This window comes from Alexandromys fortis, unplaced genomic scaffold, assembly GCF_014885135.2.
Source record: "Alexandromys fortis isolate MF-2015 unplaced genomic scaffold, M_Fortis_MF-2015_v1.1 scaffold_10, whole genome shotgun sequence".
NCBI classification, from domain to species: Eukaryota; Metazoa; Chordata; class Mammalia; order Rodentia; family Cricetidae; genus Alexandromys; species Alexandromys fortis.
The window spans coordinates 14,032,574-14,049,211 of record NW_026067895.1 but is presented as its reverse complement, the minus strand read 5'-3'; the positions used below and the strand labels follow the sequence as shown (position 1 = coordinate 14,049,211).

At 47.9% G+C, this 16,638-nt stretch overlaps 1 protein-coding gene across 2 annotated transcripts in view; it reads left to right on the top strand.

Moving 5' to 3' along the window:
• Window positions 1–14,577: 14,577 nt before the first annotated feature.
• The window catches only part of Ermp1 (endoplasmic reticulum metallopeptidase 1), a 35,043-nt gene continuing 32,982 nt past the window's right edge, over window positions 14,578–16,638 (top strand). For both annotated transcript variants that reach the window (XM_050157263.1, XM_050157256.1), the window contains exon 1: window positions 14,578–14,964. In XM_050157263.1, the coding sequence (XP_050013220.1) occupies window positions 14,642–14,964 (323 nt within the window). In that variant the 5' untranslated portion in view covers window positions 14,578–14,641. The remainder of the gene's footprint in view (window positions 14,965–16,638) is intronic.

Here is a 16,638-nt window from a genome sequence, read left to right as displayed (position 1 = left end):
GAGGGAAGCCCTGACAGGTGGGCCCAGCTTCAAGAGGACTGTGTCCTTGCAGTCTGTCTCTGCCCCTGTCTGGTTGGAGTTCCCCGCATACAAATCCTCCAGCACCATGCCAAACAGGAAGAACCAGTATTCAGCCCGAGAGGAGCAGAGGTGAAACTTGAGACCTCCCAAAACAGAAGAATTTCCATCAACACAAACAAGTGAGGTGATTGCCACTGAAGCAAAGGATGACAAAGTCCCAGGGACCCTGGCTGCTGACTTTGAAGGCTAGCAGAATAAATATAGCTCCTCCCTCCACACCCACGGGAGCAGGGGCTCACCCAGGCCCTGGGAAATGCAATTCCGCGAGGTTCTTACTCACGGTGGGGGTGGGGTGGGGTGTGGATTCTGCACTGTTACACAGGGGACCCAATACACCATGACTACAGGTTGTGTTTGAGGCACCTTGGGAGACTCAGAATACCGCTCCATATGCACGCACGCACGCACGCACGCACGTCAGCTAATTCTCAGGCGAATTCTGAGAAGATTTAAGCCCAGATCCCTGCTACTGAGGAATCCTGTTGTGCTGTGCGACTGTCAACCTATCCTTAATGGTGGCATGGATAAAGACTGCTCTTTTCTGCTTTCTGGTCCCTTGTCTCACCTGGCAGCTGTTCTACTCTGGTACCCTGTTTCACAAAACTATGGCAAAGTAGAAGTATAAATGTCACCAGGGATGCAAAGGAGGGTGGGATTGAGAGTGTGAGGCCAGACTGGGCTATTTTGTGAGTTCCAGGATAGCCTGGGCTATGTCATGAGATTCCATCTTGAGAGAGAGAGAGAGAGAGAGAGAGAGAGAGAGAGAGAGAGAGAGAGAGAGGAGAGAGGAGAGAGAGACAGACAGACAGACATCATCTTCTGCATCTTTCTTACCCACCTTTAACCTCACCGGAGTTCTGTGTCCATCAGGATCAAGAGACACAGGCTGACTACATTTGCCTGTTCAGGCTGGCTTTATAGTTCAGCCTGGCTCCTTCTGGCTTTCCCCGCACAAACAGTGTGAGGGCCCCATTCCCTTCCTCTTTCTGGAGCCTCCCCCTATGTACCAGCAGACCTGTGGCTTCAGAAGAACTACTTAGGCCTAGTGAGATGCAATGGCTTGGTGGGTAAAAGCTCTTGCTGCCAAGCTTGACAGTCTGAGTCGGATCCCTAGAACCAGGAGGTTCCTCTGACCACTGTGGGGGCCAGCCATGTTAAGCTAAGCAGGTCACCCAAAAGGAGGTTCTTTACTTCCAACCATTATCACCTGCCAGAGTAAAACTCTGGCCATTGATAAATTTAACAAGAGGCCTGAGTCTTCAGGAGTTTACCCTGAGGCGATATCTGGTTGCAAAAAGAACCGAACCACAAACTGAGATTACCTAGCACCAGCCAGAACAGACCATTCCAACGAAATGCCTAACATTCCAACCGCTGTAGATAGGACTACCTGCCAGTATACACCCACCAGGACACCCTGCCTTTACTACTATAAAAACCCAATTCTAATTGAGTTCTGGTTATTTCAATACATTGGACATGCAGAGAGACCGAGTTTGCAAACTTGATTAAAAGAAAGGCTCTTTGCTTTTACATACTGGACTCGGTCTGCTTGTTGGCTTTTACAGGGACTTCACAGATTTGGACTTAACAACCGCCACAGCTGCATTGTGGCCCACATGCACCCACCCACCATCAATCATGCACACATGATAAATAAGCAAATCTTTTAAAAATATGTTTCCTTTTTAAAGAGATCAGAACAGCACCCATTGTTTGCTCTAAGGGGAAACCAAAGAGAGCTAGGCCAAATTTTCCTTCCCTCCATGTAGAGGACCTGTGGCAGAAATAACAGGACCCCACTAGAAACCAGAGGACACTGTCTTAGCCAAGAAGGGGAGGAGAGCTGAGGGGAGCTGAGAGAGTGAAGAAACCATCCGGTCAGTTGATCCATCAAGGGTTAGTTGTGGGAGGGAGAAGACAGAAATGACTGAAATAAAATATTCTCTCATTTTCTTGTTTGCTTCTATCGTCCTCCTTAACCCTCAACCTTAAAAGAAAACTCCTTTGACGAGCATACATAATTGCTGCATTCTCTTAGGGCCAATTATAGGTCAGGGACATGAAAAGTAGAAAGATAATGATTTTGAAAGATAGTTTTGAGATCACAAAAACTAAAGACCTCTAAACATTACTCGTCAAAGAACAGAAATGCCAAGCTACAGGCTACGGGTCAAGTCTAAATGCCAAAGGCCCTGCACTGTCTCAAGGGAGGGACAGCAGCGGGGAGGACATCCCTCGTTCCTGCTGACAGGAAGCCCATCGAAGACACCAGCAGGACCAGGACACATATCTTGGGCTCTGGGGAAAGTCAGAAACCTGGTTGGTATGTGCAAACCAGTCCTAATTTATGGTAGGCCAGCCGGGAAGAATGTGGTACTGTTGTTGATTATCTTTGTAGTAGATGCTATCTCGAGAAGAACTGGGTTGACACTGGAAATATATTTAAGTATATGTTATGGCTTCTTGGAAGGCAGGTAGAGTTGAAAAATACACCTGTAAATGAACAAAACAGGGGAAAGGGCTGCCGGGTTGTAGGTATGCCCAAGTCTCCTCCAGCAGTGTGTTTCCATGCAGATTCCGAGACCTCTCAACAAACCTCTCGAGGTGGACAGTGCAGATTTCTCAGAAAGAGTGAATCTGGTGCTGGGAAGCCTGGGGCCACTGACCCACTGGACGCTGTCGGAGGGGAGCTTTGGGACTATCAGTGTTTGCTAAGATGGAACATCCGCCTTGATAGCGTGTCTCCTCGATGCGGGAGCAGATATGCTGCTTTGGTTGTGGTTAGTCTCTCAGGGATGGTTTACAGTTTACCCTTCAGATTAAAGCCCACGGCTGCGGGATAAGTCCCTTAGCTTCCACAGCTGCCTGCTAGACCTCGGGAAATGCGTATGCTCAGAAAAGACTTCGTTGACTCTGCTTCAACTGGACTCAAGGAGGATTGCCGGCAGATAGGTAAATGCCAGCAGTCCTCAGGAGTTTATGAAATGGGTTCCCATCCGCCAAATGGAGCCATTTCCCTTACCTATGGCAGAAGGGACATACGGCTCTCCACTGACAGGTACCTGTGGTTGGACATCAAAGCCCACGCTGGCTTCCAGGCTCCCTCCAATCTATTCACATGTACTTCTTATACATTTCAAAGACCCGCCACTGTAGCATCCTGGTCCGTCTTGGCTTGCTTGCTCCTTCTTCCTATGCTACCCCTACGCTGTTCTAGAGCCGCCCATTATAACAGCAAGGTTTCCCCTTTGCCTCGCTACTCTGACTGTTCTCTCTCCTGTTCTCTTTCTTGTTGTTCTCTAGTATTCTCCTACTTTTCTCTGTTCCCAAGGGTTAGCTTGGGCCATGTCCATTCAGCTTCCTTTTTTCTCTGCTCTGGAGTCTTCCAAATGCCACTGGGTGTTCTCTGTCTCTCTGTCTCTGTCTCTCTGTCTCTGTGTATGTGTGTCTCTCTCTGTGTCTCTCTGTCTCTCTCTCTGTCCTCAACTCTCTCCCTGACAATAAAAATCTTGCCTTTAATCATGGAACAGCCATCTTGGTGGTTTCTTTATTGTCCCATCACACACACCCACTTTATTCTAGGCCTTTGCACGTTAGTCTTCCTTTCCTTCCTCCTCAGAGGCCCAGGAGAAAAATAAACACATCAACTTGTCCCAGGCCTAGCCTAACATCTACAGGTGAGTGCGTGCATGCATGTATGTTTGTGTGTGCACATGCGTGCGTGTGTATGTGTGAGTACTATCCCTCACAAAGCGCCCCAGTGTATGGATAACCAGATGGGTGAGGAAAGAAATCGTCCTAGAGTATTTGTTGCTGCTAGAAGCCCAGAGCTCTGCACACTGGCACAAACACCAGGCTCACAGCACTCACACTTACTGTAAACTAGACGGCGTGGTTCTAGGAATCAAGGGAAGGCATCGTTGGTCACGATTACGCCCGCACCTACACTGGAGTGTGAGGGAGAATGGCTCTCTTACCAACACTAGAACTCTTCCCTTTCTCTCAAATCTAGAGCTAAGAATCCTGCCTCTAACCGGATTCTCCTGGACAGAACCATTTTGTCCTCAGTATGCCCTTCAGGACTCGCAGGGGAAGACGCTGGGGTTGCAAACTGGCAGCCTGTGAGTGGGATCCAGTTTGTAATGCTGTTATGTTTGGCACATACAGAGATCTTCTCTTTTGAAATGAGTTGCCAACGTTAACAGAGCCAGAGTTTCACATACACAGCCGAGTGCAGCCGTTTATTGGGAAAAAGAAGATTCAGAGCCTGTCAGTCCACATGCCACAGAACAATAACCAGCTATTGCCCACTTAGGTGGGTCTTGGGGTTGCAGTTCACACCAGTCCTTGTCTTCCCAGCCCCCAACCCACCTCACCCCACTCCCCACCCAGAAACTTGAAGTTACCTTGTTTAGTTGTCTTACCTCAAAAATCCAAACCAGGAAATGCTTGTTCGTGTTTGTAAGAGAGGGCGCAGGAAAGACACCACCAATATGGCCGCTCCATGATTAGGGAGAAGGTTTTATTGTGGAAGAGAGAGACTGGACCTGGCCAGGGCTGAGGAAGTGGGGGCATGGACGAATCATGTGGCTATAAGAAGGATGAGTAGCTGGGGAGAAGGAAGCCCATGCACGGGAGCAGCCTGGGAGGGTAGGGTAGAGGAGGAGGTGAGAAGGGCCAGGAGGCTAGCGTGGGATTTGATAGGTGCCACAGGTCCACACCAATGGAGAGACAGGAACCCCTTTGTCAAAAGTTCCTCAGGATGCTGGCTTTTATCTACCCACCAGAAATCCTTCTATAGTCCAGCATGAGCTGAGCCCAGACTCAATTTTGGATCTAGTCAGTGTGTGTGTGGTGGTGAGGAGTAGGGTACCCTTTGGAACTGATAATACTCTGTTCTACCTCCTAAACTCTTTGCCAATGGGACTGTGATTTAGAATGGTAATAAAGACAGAAGTCTCTTTGTCGCTCAGGCTTTTGCTTCTAAGTCTCTGAGTCTCCTCACAGAAGCCCCTCAGCCATTCATCTGACACCCAGCTAAGGTGTGACTGGGATCTGGGAAGACAATGGTTCTAAAGCTATAGACTGTGCTGTGTGTGTTCCAATTTGCCTAGAATTCCAGCATGCAAAAAGTATCTGAGGCAGAATGATGTTCTAGGCTAACCTGGGCTACGCAGAGGGCTCCTGCCTCACAGTGCAACACAAATGACAACCCTTTAGGCTATGAAGTGAGTCATTGCCTTTGCTTTTCCTAAAGAATCAACCGGGGCTGGAAAGATGGCTCAGTGGTCGCTGGTACTACTGCTTTTCCCAAGATGCACATGGTGGCTGTTTGTAGAAACCAGGCTGACCTAGAACTCACAGAGATCTGGTTGCCACTGCCTCTGAGTGCTGGGATTAAAGGGTGTACCACCACCTGGAGATCACACCGGGCTGTTTGTAACTCTAGTTCTAGGGGATCCAATGCTGTCTTCTGGCCTCCTAAGGCAGGAAGCACACACGCACAGGCACACACACAGCGCCCACACACATACAGCGCACAGACACTTAAATACGATGAGCCACGTTAAAGGACCCTCAGCTGCACAGTGGGATTAATGGCACAATTATAAGCACTATTGATAGCTGTGGCATTGCTGGTTTTGTATTGTGAGGGTGTTGAGAAAGTTTGGTCACCATGCTTGGTGGCAGGTACCTTTACTCCCAGAGACACCGCATTAAGGACTAGATATCCCAATTTGGTTTTGTGAAGGTGAAATCTATGTCACATAAAATTAACCAGATTAAAAGTGACCTATGTAGACCATTCCTTTATTCTTCAAGCCTGGCACATCTATCGGGTTCCAAAACATTTTCTCCACTTCTGAATAACCAACCATTCATAAATGTTAAACAGTCAGTTCTGTCCTCTCCACCTGCCTCTGTACCCAACCGTGGTGTGCGTCTTCTTCTTACTGTGGATGCTTCATGGGAATGAAGACAATGGGCTTTGGTTGCCTTCACTAGCATGTTTTCTAGGCTCATCGCCTCAATAGCATGCGCCAATGTTTCAGTCCTTCAAGAGACTGAATTATATCGTGAATTAAGTTTTGTTTTGCTCATTTTTTTTTGTTTTTTTTTTTTGTTTTTTTTTTTTTTTCAAGACATTTCCTGGTATAACCCTGATTGTCCCGTAGACAGCCTGGGCCCTGTAGACCAGGCTGGCCTCGACCTTAGAGATCTACCTGCCTTTGCCTGAGAGCTGGTATTAAATGTGCGTGTCATCACATCTGACTGTGAGTGAGTATTTTTTTTTTTAATGGAAGAAACTGAGAATTTATTCTCGGAGCTTCTGGATTTTTGCTTATCAGTTGCTAATGCAGCAAAAGGAGCTGAGTGTTGACAGGAGAGGAGAAAACAAGATTTTATCTTTCTAAGGTTTATATCAAGAAGATGGTACTGAAGAGGCGCGAGCCTGTAGGGACACGAATATGTCTGCAGGGTTAAACAAGATTGTTAGAGGCACTAAACCAGTAAGACTACACATGCAGATTTTTTTTTTTTTGTCACAAGTAGCCTTTCTGCAAGTGTAGACTAGGGTGCTGGCAAAAGACGTAGTCAAGCTTTTTGTCCCCACCCCGTTTTAAATATTTTTTAAACTGTGTGTGAATGTTTTGCTTGCACGCATGTTTGTGTGCCATATTCATGCCTGGTACTGGAGGAGGCCAGAACAAGATGTCCAATTCTTTAGATCTGGGGATACAGGCAGTTGTGAGCTGCCCAATATGGGTGCAAAGAAGAGAACTTGGATCCTCTGGAAGAGCAACAAGGGCTGGGCCCTCTCTCCAAACTTCTCTGTTCCTTTTCATCTACCTAGCCAACTGTAGAGGGATAACTAACGGGAGGATCTGAAAGACATTCTCTTTCCATTTCCATAATGCCGCTCACATGATGTCCAACCCCTGCCCCAGAAGAGTAGAAACAGACATAATGAACTTTCTCTATGAATGTGGTCAAGGGTCTTAGAAAATCCTATTAGTTTTCATTCTTAGGTGGGGAAAAATGCAGCACGGGTAGGTGAGGTAATTAATTCTCAGAAATTCTACCCCTTAGTGGGATAGCAAGGCACGAAAGCAGCTTAAGTGACTCTGCTTTGCACAACATGTGTGGCAAGGTGCTCCAAGCTCTACAGGCTTGGAGGGTGAGCAGGGAGGGAGTCAGCACAGAGGGCCTGATATTCATGATGCTCAAGGAGGCCATCTGCCCTGGGTTCCAGCATTGTTGGCCTCTCCACACTGCTGGACATGTAGTCCAGTCCTGGAAAACCCTTGGCCACCATAGCTGACCACTTTTGTCTAAGTAGACATCAGTCTGCAGGAGCCCCCCTCCCACCCCCTACCTTAGAGTCTGATGCACTAGGTGGGTAAGTCACAGGAAGCTACCAAGTGATTCTCCTGCTATGGCTCCTGATGTCTCGCTCCGAGAGAAACTGGTGCTACTTTCATGTACCATCCACTGTGGTCTCCTTCCTTTGGGGAACATCGTGGAAATGCAGCAGCCGCAGAAGCTATTCTGGGCCAGCAAGGACCCAAGGAAGGTCACCCCTCACAGGCCAAGTGAGCATGGGGAGGGCTGGCATTTTGGGCGAGCATGTGTAGATGTGCCGGGCTCTGGCAAGCACACAATTCATGAATATTTAAGTAGATCTGAGCAGCCCATTTTCAACATGGAGCAAATTCAGTCCAGTCAATGTCCCCAGCCTCCAAACTGCTGAGTCACACACTCTTTGTACCAAGTCATCAGTCTCCCCTAAGCCCAGTGGAAAAATACAAACAAGCACTGATGTGTGACCCAAAAGACATTCAGTTTGTTGGGTTCTTCTCTAATAGGCTACAAAGGATGGAAGAGAAAACCTAAAAGCCAGAGGCATTTCAAAGCGCTAATTCTCTCACGCCAAAGGCAGAATTTAAAGAAGTAAAACCCCCCTCTATTATTTGATTGGTTCAGCAACTAAATATTGAAGTTTCAAACTTTTTAGTTTAGAGATGTGCCTGGGCCTCAAGATGTATCTGAGCTGTGGAGCACTGACTTGACATGTGGAATCTTGGGTCTGAGTCCTAACGCTGCCAGAGAAAACAAGAAAAGGGCAGAAAAAGAGAAAGAAGGTCAGGTGAGGTGTTGCCCATCTGTAATTCCAGCGTCAGGAGCCAGCGGCAGGAAGATTGCTGAGAAGTCTGGATTACATGCGAAGACCCTATCTTACTTAAACAACCATAGAAGAAGAAAGCAAAATGAAAAATGAAAGAAAGGAAGAAAAGAAAGAAAGAAGGGAGGGAGGGAGAGAGGGAGGGAGGGAGGAAGGGAGGAAGGAAGGATAGAAGTGCTTGAAGACTACTAGCCAAAGTCAGTTTTTTTGATAATTTTCTTCCCTGGTTAGATCGCATCGGTGCTATAATTAATTACAAACCATCTTCCTTAGAAGTGAAAGGACCGCGCTCCACACACAAGCTTCTGAGCACTGAACTGGAGACACAGAAGGTGGAAAATAGAGAAGGAAAAATCACCAGAGATAAGCTGTTTATTATAGGGTGTGTTTCTGCAAGCACACGTGGCCACTTTGATGTCTACTCTTTCTCTCTTGGTACGAGACTGACTCAGCAATGTTGTTCCAAATCTATGTGTTCCAAACTCTGAATGTGCTATGATTTATTTGACCTTTCGTCTCTCATATATATGCTAAAATCACCTTTCAGCTTAAATGTTTTGCAGTATTGGGCTCCCTCCCTCCCTCTCTCTCTCCCTTCTCCTGCTCCCTCCCTCTCTTTCTGCTTTGGAGACAGGGTTTCACGCTGTAGCCCAGGCTGGCCTGAAACTCACTATGTAGGTTCATAGCAATCCTCTCATACTGGGATGAGAGACATAAACCACCTGCACAATTCATGTCTCTTTTTTAAAGGCACATTTTGACAGATCTCTATGTATGAAATCACTGCCTAAAACTGTGAGTTCTTTTAAGGCTCCTGGCACACCTTAAATAATTGCTTTCCAGGAAAGTTATTCAAAATATATCCTACCAGCGTCGTGTGAGTTCTATTTATGAAACTGGTAAGAAATGTCTGCTATTTAAAAGAGAACCTTCTCAATGTAAGTTACTGCCCACATCTACTCCTTTGATACTACGGATGAACAGTGTGGTACACATTTACGTTAAAGTCTTTCTTGCTGATCTGCAAACACACAACACATACAAATAAAACACATGATCCTGACTTTGGGTTTCATACTTGTAAATTCTGCCCCAGTGTTGGGTCATTTGCCTGTTATTTTCTCTTTTCTTCCTTGTTGGGGTGTGTGTGTGTGTGTGTGTGTATGTGTGTGTGTGTGTATGTGTGTATGTGTGTGTGTGTGTGTTCATTGTGTGTGCCCGTGAGTGTGTACTTCTCTTTTTCAGACAGGGTCACATAATGCATTAAGAGCTCACTGAAAGCTCACTGTCAACAAGTCCCAGGGAGCCCCCTTTCTCTGTCTCCCCACCACAGAGGTCAGAGGCCACTCTGTGCCTGCCTTTTGGCAGGTTCTGTGGAGTTAAGCTCAGGTCCTGAGTCATCTGCCCAGATACTCTATCATTAATTTTGTGTGTGAGTGTCTGTGAGTGAGTGAGTGTATGTGACTGTTTTAATGAATACACGTTTTTAATGTTGTGAAATCAATATTTAACGTTTCTGTTGTCTGACACTTCTTATTTGATGGAAACTCTGCCCATTTTAAGCTTTAATTGTTGCACTTACATCGATTTTTTTTTTTAATCACTTGACCTTTCTTCTTATATCTACAGGCATTTCCACGTTCTTCTGTCTCACTTATAAAGTTGCTGGGCTGGAGCTGTGACTCAGTTGGCAGAGTGCCCAGTTACAGGCACAAAGCCTTGGGGTTTAATCCCTAGTGTTGCATGAAACAGGAAGGATGATACCTGCGCAATCCTTTGGGAGGTAGAGATGGGGGGGAGTCAGAGTTCAAGCTCATTGCTGGCTAGTTTGAGGCCAGCCTGGGACACGTGAGACAAAGCAGAGAAACAAACCCACGATACAGTAACAGTGTGGGCACCAGAACAGCTTCAGCCGTCCCTCTGCAGTGGACAGCCAGGCTCTTGCTTGTGTATGAGATTCTTAACTTGGCTTTTGTGTCTTGTTCACTCACACCATTTCCTAGCTTTGATGTCGGTTTCTGTCTTTTATAGCTGGTTTGGACTGTCTTCGTGCCTCTTATCAGGCTTGATACCTCACCTGACTGTAATATGATGTAACGTAAGGGAACCATGGCGAGTGAGCTGGTCCTCCTCATGGGAAGGAGGTCCGTAAGCGTGTTAGCTGCGCATGTGTGGGAGGCCGTGTGCTGGCCGTGAACAGGTCAGCCTTCCTCGGTGTGGCTAAGTTACTGGGAAACAGGAGAGAGAAGAAGAAAGGTGGGCTTTGGACCATAGCTATACTTGTTGGTCAGCCCGGTCCTATGTCCCATAAAGACACAGAAGGAAAACTTATGGTCTGCCAAGAAGGATGAGCTGACTTTGCCCCAGTGATCAGCAGCCTGTCAGACAGAGGCAGCAAAGCCTTTGCCTCCATCTTATCCTCTTCATCAATTTAGTGTGAGGGAACTAGAGTTCGCATTGTAAGTCACTGCCGTCTTCTTTCCAAACAAACACATCTCCAGGTCAAAGTAGCCTCTGGAACTCGGAAGGCCAGATGTTACTAAAGCCCAAGCTGTTGACTGCAGGCTAGCCCAGTGTGTTCAGCAAAGCTGTATAAGGTTGAATAAGGTTTATACTGTATAAGCTCCATAATGGTGTATAGGGTGCATACTGTATAAACTCTGTAATGATGTATAAGGGAATAGTATGAGCTGTTTAAGACTTTGTATAAAGGACCAAGTCTGGAGAGTCCAAATCTAGGTTTAGTTCATTTTTGGCTGAGTCATCTTAAGGCTGAGGCTGGGGCCTCGGGGTATGAATGGACAACTGTTCCAGGTGTGGTTTTTGTGCGGTCCTCTCAGAACACCCCCAAGCCCTCGCTAAAGCTGGGAGGCCCTCCATGTGCTGGCCCCTGACTATGGTCTCCCCTAACCTCTTCAGATGTCTGTCCCTGTCCTACTTCCTTCTGCTTCACCCACAGCCTTTCTCAGTGTTGCATCTAAAGCTTGCTCACTTCCCGCCGCCTGGAACATTCTCTCTGTAGGAGTCTTAGTTAGGGTTTCTACTGCTGTGATTGAACACGTTGACCAGTGGCGACTTGCGGAAGAAAAGGTTTATTTTAACTTAGAGTTCCACGGCGTACTCTGTCACTGAGAGAAGTCAGAGCAGGAACTCAGGGCAGGAACCTAAAGGGAGGAGCTGATGCAGACGTTATGGAGGAGTGCTGCTTCCTGGCTTGCTCCTTATGGCTTGCTCAGCATGATGCTTTCCTTTACATCCCCAGGACCAACTACCCAGGGGCGGCACCAAACACAATGGGCTGGGCCTTTCTACATCATCAATCAAGGAAAGGAACCACAGGCTTTCCCAGAGACTGGTCTTGTGGGGGCATTTTCTCAATTGAGGCTCCCTCTTCTAAGTGGACTCTAACTTGTTTCAAGTTGACATAAAACCAGCCAGCACACCAAGCTCTATGGCCCCCAGTCATAACAAGACAGCAGAAACACCCATATCTTGATATATTGAAACAGTTTGATATATCTTCATATATTGTAGCAGATACGGCTGTTGACTTAGAGAACTCTTCTTCTAAAGGTGATAGAGGGTCCTAGACTTTGGGGGAAGTAAATAGCAAAAAAAAAATCTGATTCTTATAGAAAGATATATATATATATATGTGTGTGTATGTATGTATGTATGTGTGTGTATATATATATATATTTTCATTCTCCCATTCAGCGAATACATAGTGATAACCAGAAACTGGGCAGACGCTAAGCACTATGGGTGAGGTGATGACACTGTCTTTGGTCTCATAGAGCTTACAGACTACACAGGCTCTTTCAGAACTAACGTTCTGTGCTTCTGCTGCCTTTCCATCCACTCGAGACGTGCAGCACATGCCACGCTGTGTCTCGGGAGGGTAATGAGCTCAGGAAAGCTAGACGAGCCCCTTGCCTTTGTGGGGCCTGCAGTCTCGGGAGGGAAACATGGAAGAGCCACAGTATTAATGGTGCTCTAAGAGCACACACAATGGGAAGTGGTGTCTGCTTAGCTGGATTGAGTGAGTCTTGTTTGAGCAAGTGCCACTTCAGTTGAGATTTGAAGGGCATTAGCTTGGTAATGAAGGGAAGGAGCAAGCATTTTGGGTAATCCAAATAGTATATGAGGAGATACTGTAAAGGAAAGGTGGCAACCCGGAAGTGTTTGAGAGGCCAGTGTGGCTGGAGGCGCATCCTGCATCTCATGGTCTTAGAGGTGGGCAGGGTGTTGTATGATACAGAAGTTCAGTCAGGGTCCTGCGTTGTGTTTTCTCAGTGGGTCTCTAGGTCAGTGCCTTAGAACACTTAAGCCATTCCAAATTTGGGCTACAGAACCTTGAATCGAAGAGGCTCGTTGCACCAGCAAGCAGAAACAAGACTGGCCAGTTGCTAGCATTTGCTACTAAAACCAATGACCAGCTTCTTGCCCCTCAACTGTTGGGAGCAGTGAGACCCCAGATCCTGAATTTCTTGTAATCCCCTGATCTGAGTGCCTACAGCTGCTCTGAGCACGAGACCTTCAGGAGTTCCTGATGGCAGGAGAGTGGTTTCTGGTGTGTTTGGCTGGGGCGTGGCTATCTCTATATAATCTGCCCCTGAACCCAATAAAGGGGGCATTCTTGGAGAATTCGAGGATGACTCGTGTCGCTGTCTCTCTGTCTGTGTGTGTCTGTGTATTTTAACCTCCAGCCCCCTTGCCTGAAGCTCGCGAACTGGGTGCCAGCGCACAGAACGCAGACACGGGGGCGCGGACACAGGGGTGCGGTGCGCAGCGCTCAACGATGATATTGAAGGAAGACTAACTTCATTTATTACTTATTTATTTTTAAGGTATTTCAACATTTTTATTTTGCTATTGTGTGTCTTAGTTAGGGTTACTATTGTTATGATGAAGCAGCATGACCAAAGCAACTTGGGGAAAAAAAGGTTTATTATTCCATATCATAGTTTTTCATCAAGGAAGTCGGGACAGGAACTCATGCAGGGCGGGAACCTGGATGCAGGAGCTGATGCAGAGACCATGGAGCTGTGCTGCTTAATGGCTTGCTTGCTCCTCATGGCTTGCTCAGCCTGTTTTCTTAGAACCCAGAACCACCAGCCCAGGGGTAGCACCCCCACAAAGGGCTATGCCCTGCCCATCAATCGCTAATTAAGAAAATGTGCTAAGCTGGGTATTTTCTCAGCTGTGGCTCCCTCCTTTCAGATAACTAGTTTCTGTGTCAAGTTGATATAAGACTAGTCAGCATAATTGTGTTTGCATGATCTGTATGTTTGCAAGTACACACGTGTGTGCGCGTTTAGGCCAGTGGACACCTAGTGGAAACTGGTGTCCAATTTCTTTCTACCACAGCACCCAGTATGGAATTCTGGTCGTCAGGCTTTGGGGGAAGGTGGGGACAAGCACATTTACCTTCTGATCCATCTGGCCCAAGAACATTTTTCAGAACCTTTGATTCCAGAGTGCCCTGTGTAGCAGAGGAACCTAAGGCTGTCTTGGGAGCCCATTCATCTTTCATTCGTTGCCTTTATGTTCTTCAGCTATTAAATAGGAATAGAAATGTTTTCTTTTCAAAATCTGCACTTAGCACACTGCTCGACTCAGCAGCTGTTCATTAAACCATAGCCATTGTTTTTATCTGTTAAATCGAGCTGACACTAGCTCCGGTTATCTGCTGTGTCTCCTCTTCCTCCTCCTCCCTCTCACCTAGCCCGGACTAGCCTGGGATTCTCTGTGTAGACCTGACAGGCTTCTAATTTGAGTAACTCCTCCCTTTTGTGCCTCCTGAGTGCTGGGTTTAGACATGCAACCTTTTTTCTTTCCCTCTTTCTCTTTTGTAACGCAGGATGTTCGTTTTATATCCCACTCTGTAAGCGAAATAGAGATCCTTCAGTGGACATCCTGTCTAGTGTCCGGATTACAGGCCTGTTAGTCCACTGCCGGTTGTGGAGTCTTACTTCTTGTTTTTGTAGCCAGAATCTTACTTTTTCAGAGGTAAATCGAGTCATTGTCTTCATTTGCCCAGTGCAGGATTAATGCCTCGTGCAATCTGTTTAAAGCGGCCTTGCACTTTTCTCTTGCTTGGGGCAGCTCATTTTTAGTTTCACGGGGTGTTTTTCCGTTTGGCTATCTGCTTGCCCCAGGGTGGGGAGCGAGCACCGCCACCACGCTCCGCCCCGGCCACCAAAGATCACTTAGACTCCAGCGCTCGGGCGCAGCAGAGCGGACCAGCCAATCAGAATAAGTTTGGCCCTCTGCAGTTTCCGTCCGCTCACTAGGAGGCGCTGCGGTGGCCGCGGCGGCCCGGGCTGTCGCGGGCCGGGGCAGTTGGGGCTGGTGGCTGCGGCTGCGGCCATGGAATGGAGTTCCGAGTCGGCGGCCGTGAGGCGGCACCGCGGCGCCGCGGAGCGTCGGGAGGGAGAGGCGGCCGAGCCGCACCGGGAGCGAGAGGCCTCAGCTCCGGAGGACGCGAGCGGCGGCGGGAGGACGCGGAAGAGGAGCACGGAGAGCGGAGGCGCGAGCCGGGGCGCGGGGACCGCGCTGTGCGAGGCGCGCACGGTGCTGGCGCTCGCGCTCTACCTGCTCGCACTGCGGGCGCTCGTGCAGCTCTCGCTGCAGCGGCTGGTGCTCAGCCGGCCCGCCGGGCTCCAGGGCGAGTTCGACGCGCGCCAAGCCAGGTACGGCCGACCGAGCCGGCTGCTCGTCCGCTGCTGCCCCAGGCGGGGGGAGCCCGGCGTGGGGGGACCCCCGAGTCGGCGTGTCCCGCGCCGGTGAGCCCCGGGTCAGTGAGCCCTAGGCTGGTGAGTCTGGCGCTGCGGCGCTGAGACCTAGGGCCCTGGGCGCACGTGGGTGGGAAGTGGGATGGTCCTGTGCGTCCCTCTCGAGTCTGAATTGCGGGTATCCGGGGCTTGCAGGCTCCCCCTTTTTTGCTTTCTCGGGGTGGCCAGGTGGATCGGGTCTGCTTTACCATCCACTGCCCCGCCTGCAGATGATTGGTGGTTAGCACGCCCCTGTCATCCATCCTCCCTTTTTGGAGCAACTTGCACTTTTTACTTTAGTTAGTTCTCTTGAATTTAAAATGAGACGGGAGTGGGGCCAAGACTGCATTCATTATAAAGCCTTTTGGGATGGTGTTGGGAAGGGGTAATGCAGTGTGCTGCCTTCCCAAGCCCCACAGCTCCCAAATCCGGAAGCTGTGGATACTCCTCAGAAGCCACCCGTTCAGAACTTTGCCCACAATTTCTGAAGTTCGCGGACGGTCTGTGGTTCGTTTGTATTACATACTGTATAGGGTTCAACTTTTTTAAACGACCTCAGATGTACTAGGGAAGGTGAATTCTTTGATATTGTAACTTGCGTCTTAAACCAGATGAAACCTAAGCGAGCAGAAAATTTTTTAACTGCAGTCGTATTTTAAAAACTGCTCCTGTGGATGTAGCGTGTTGAAAACTTAATTTGTTAAGGGGTTTCCTTGGTTTTCCTTATCATCGGTTTCGGCCACTTAGACCCAGTAAGGAACAATCCATAACTAGCCTGTGATGTTGTGTTTTCCTGCCTAGCCTTCAGCAGTCTCATGTATTGTATATAAATCCTAGACTTGGTACTGATTTGATGTGGGGGGCGGGTCAATGGAAGAAGATTTGAAAACATTAGCTGCTGGGATGCAATATAAAATGATGAAACTTCCAGGTCATGCCTGAATTTATTTATTTATTTATTTATTTATTTATTTATTTATTTATTTGTCTATCTTAAAGCGCCCTGAGCCCTAGCACTTGAGAGGTAGTAGAGGCAGGCGGAGCTCTGTGAGTTCGAGGCCAACCTGGTCTATATAGTGAGTTCCAGGATAGCCAGATACCCAATGTCTTAGAAATGGGGAAGGGCAGTGTATTTTTTTTTTTCCTTTATGTGAGAAGTCAAAAGAACTAAACTCTGAGGTAGAAGGGAAGTGATGTGGGATTTCCCTCTGTATGCTGTGATTATCATTGGTTAATAAAGGAATTGCTTTGGGCCTATAGCAGAGCTATAGGGGAACAGAGCTAGGCTGGGAAAACTAAACTGAATGCTGGGAAAAAGAAAGGCAGAGTCAGAGAGAAGCTATGTAGCCCGCCAGAGACAGATGCTGACCGTTAAGCCGCTGCCACGTGGCCGATACACAGATTAATGGAGATGGGTTAAATTAAGATGTAAGAGTTAGCAAATAAGAAGGTAGAGCTAATGGGCCAAGCAGTGATTTAACTAATACAGTTTCTGTGTGATTATTTTGGGGCTGAGCAGTTGGGAACCAACAACAGCCTTCCTTCTCCAGGGAAGCCCAGTGGGATGTTGCTCCGAGATGTGTTCCTTACCAG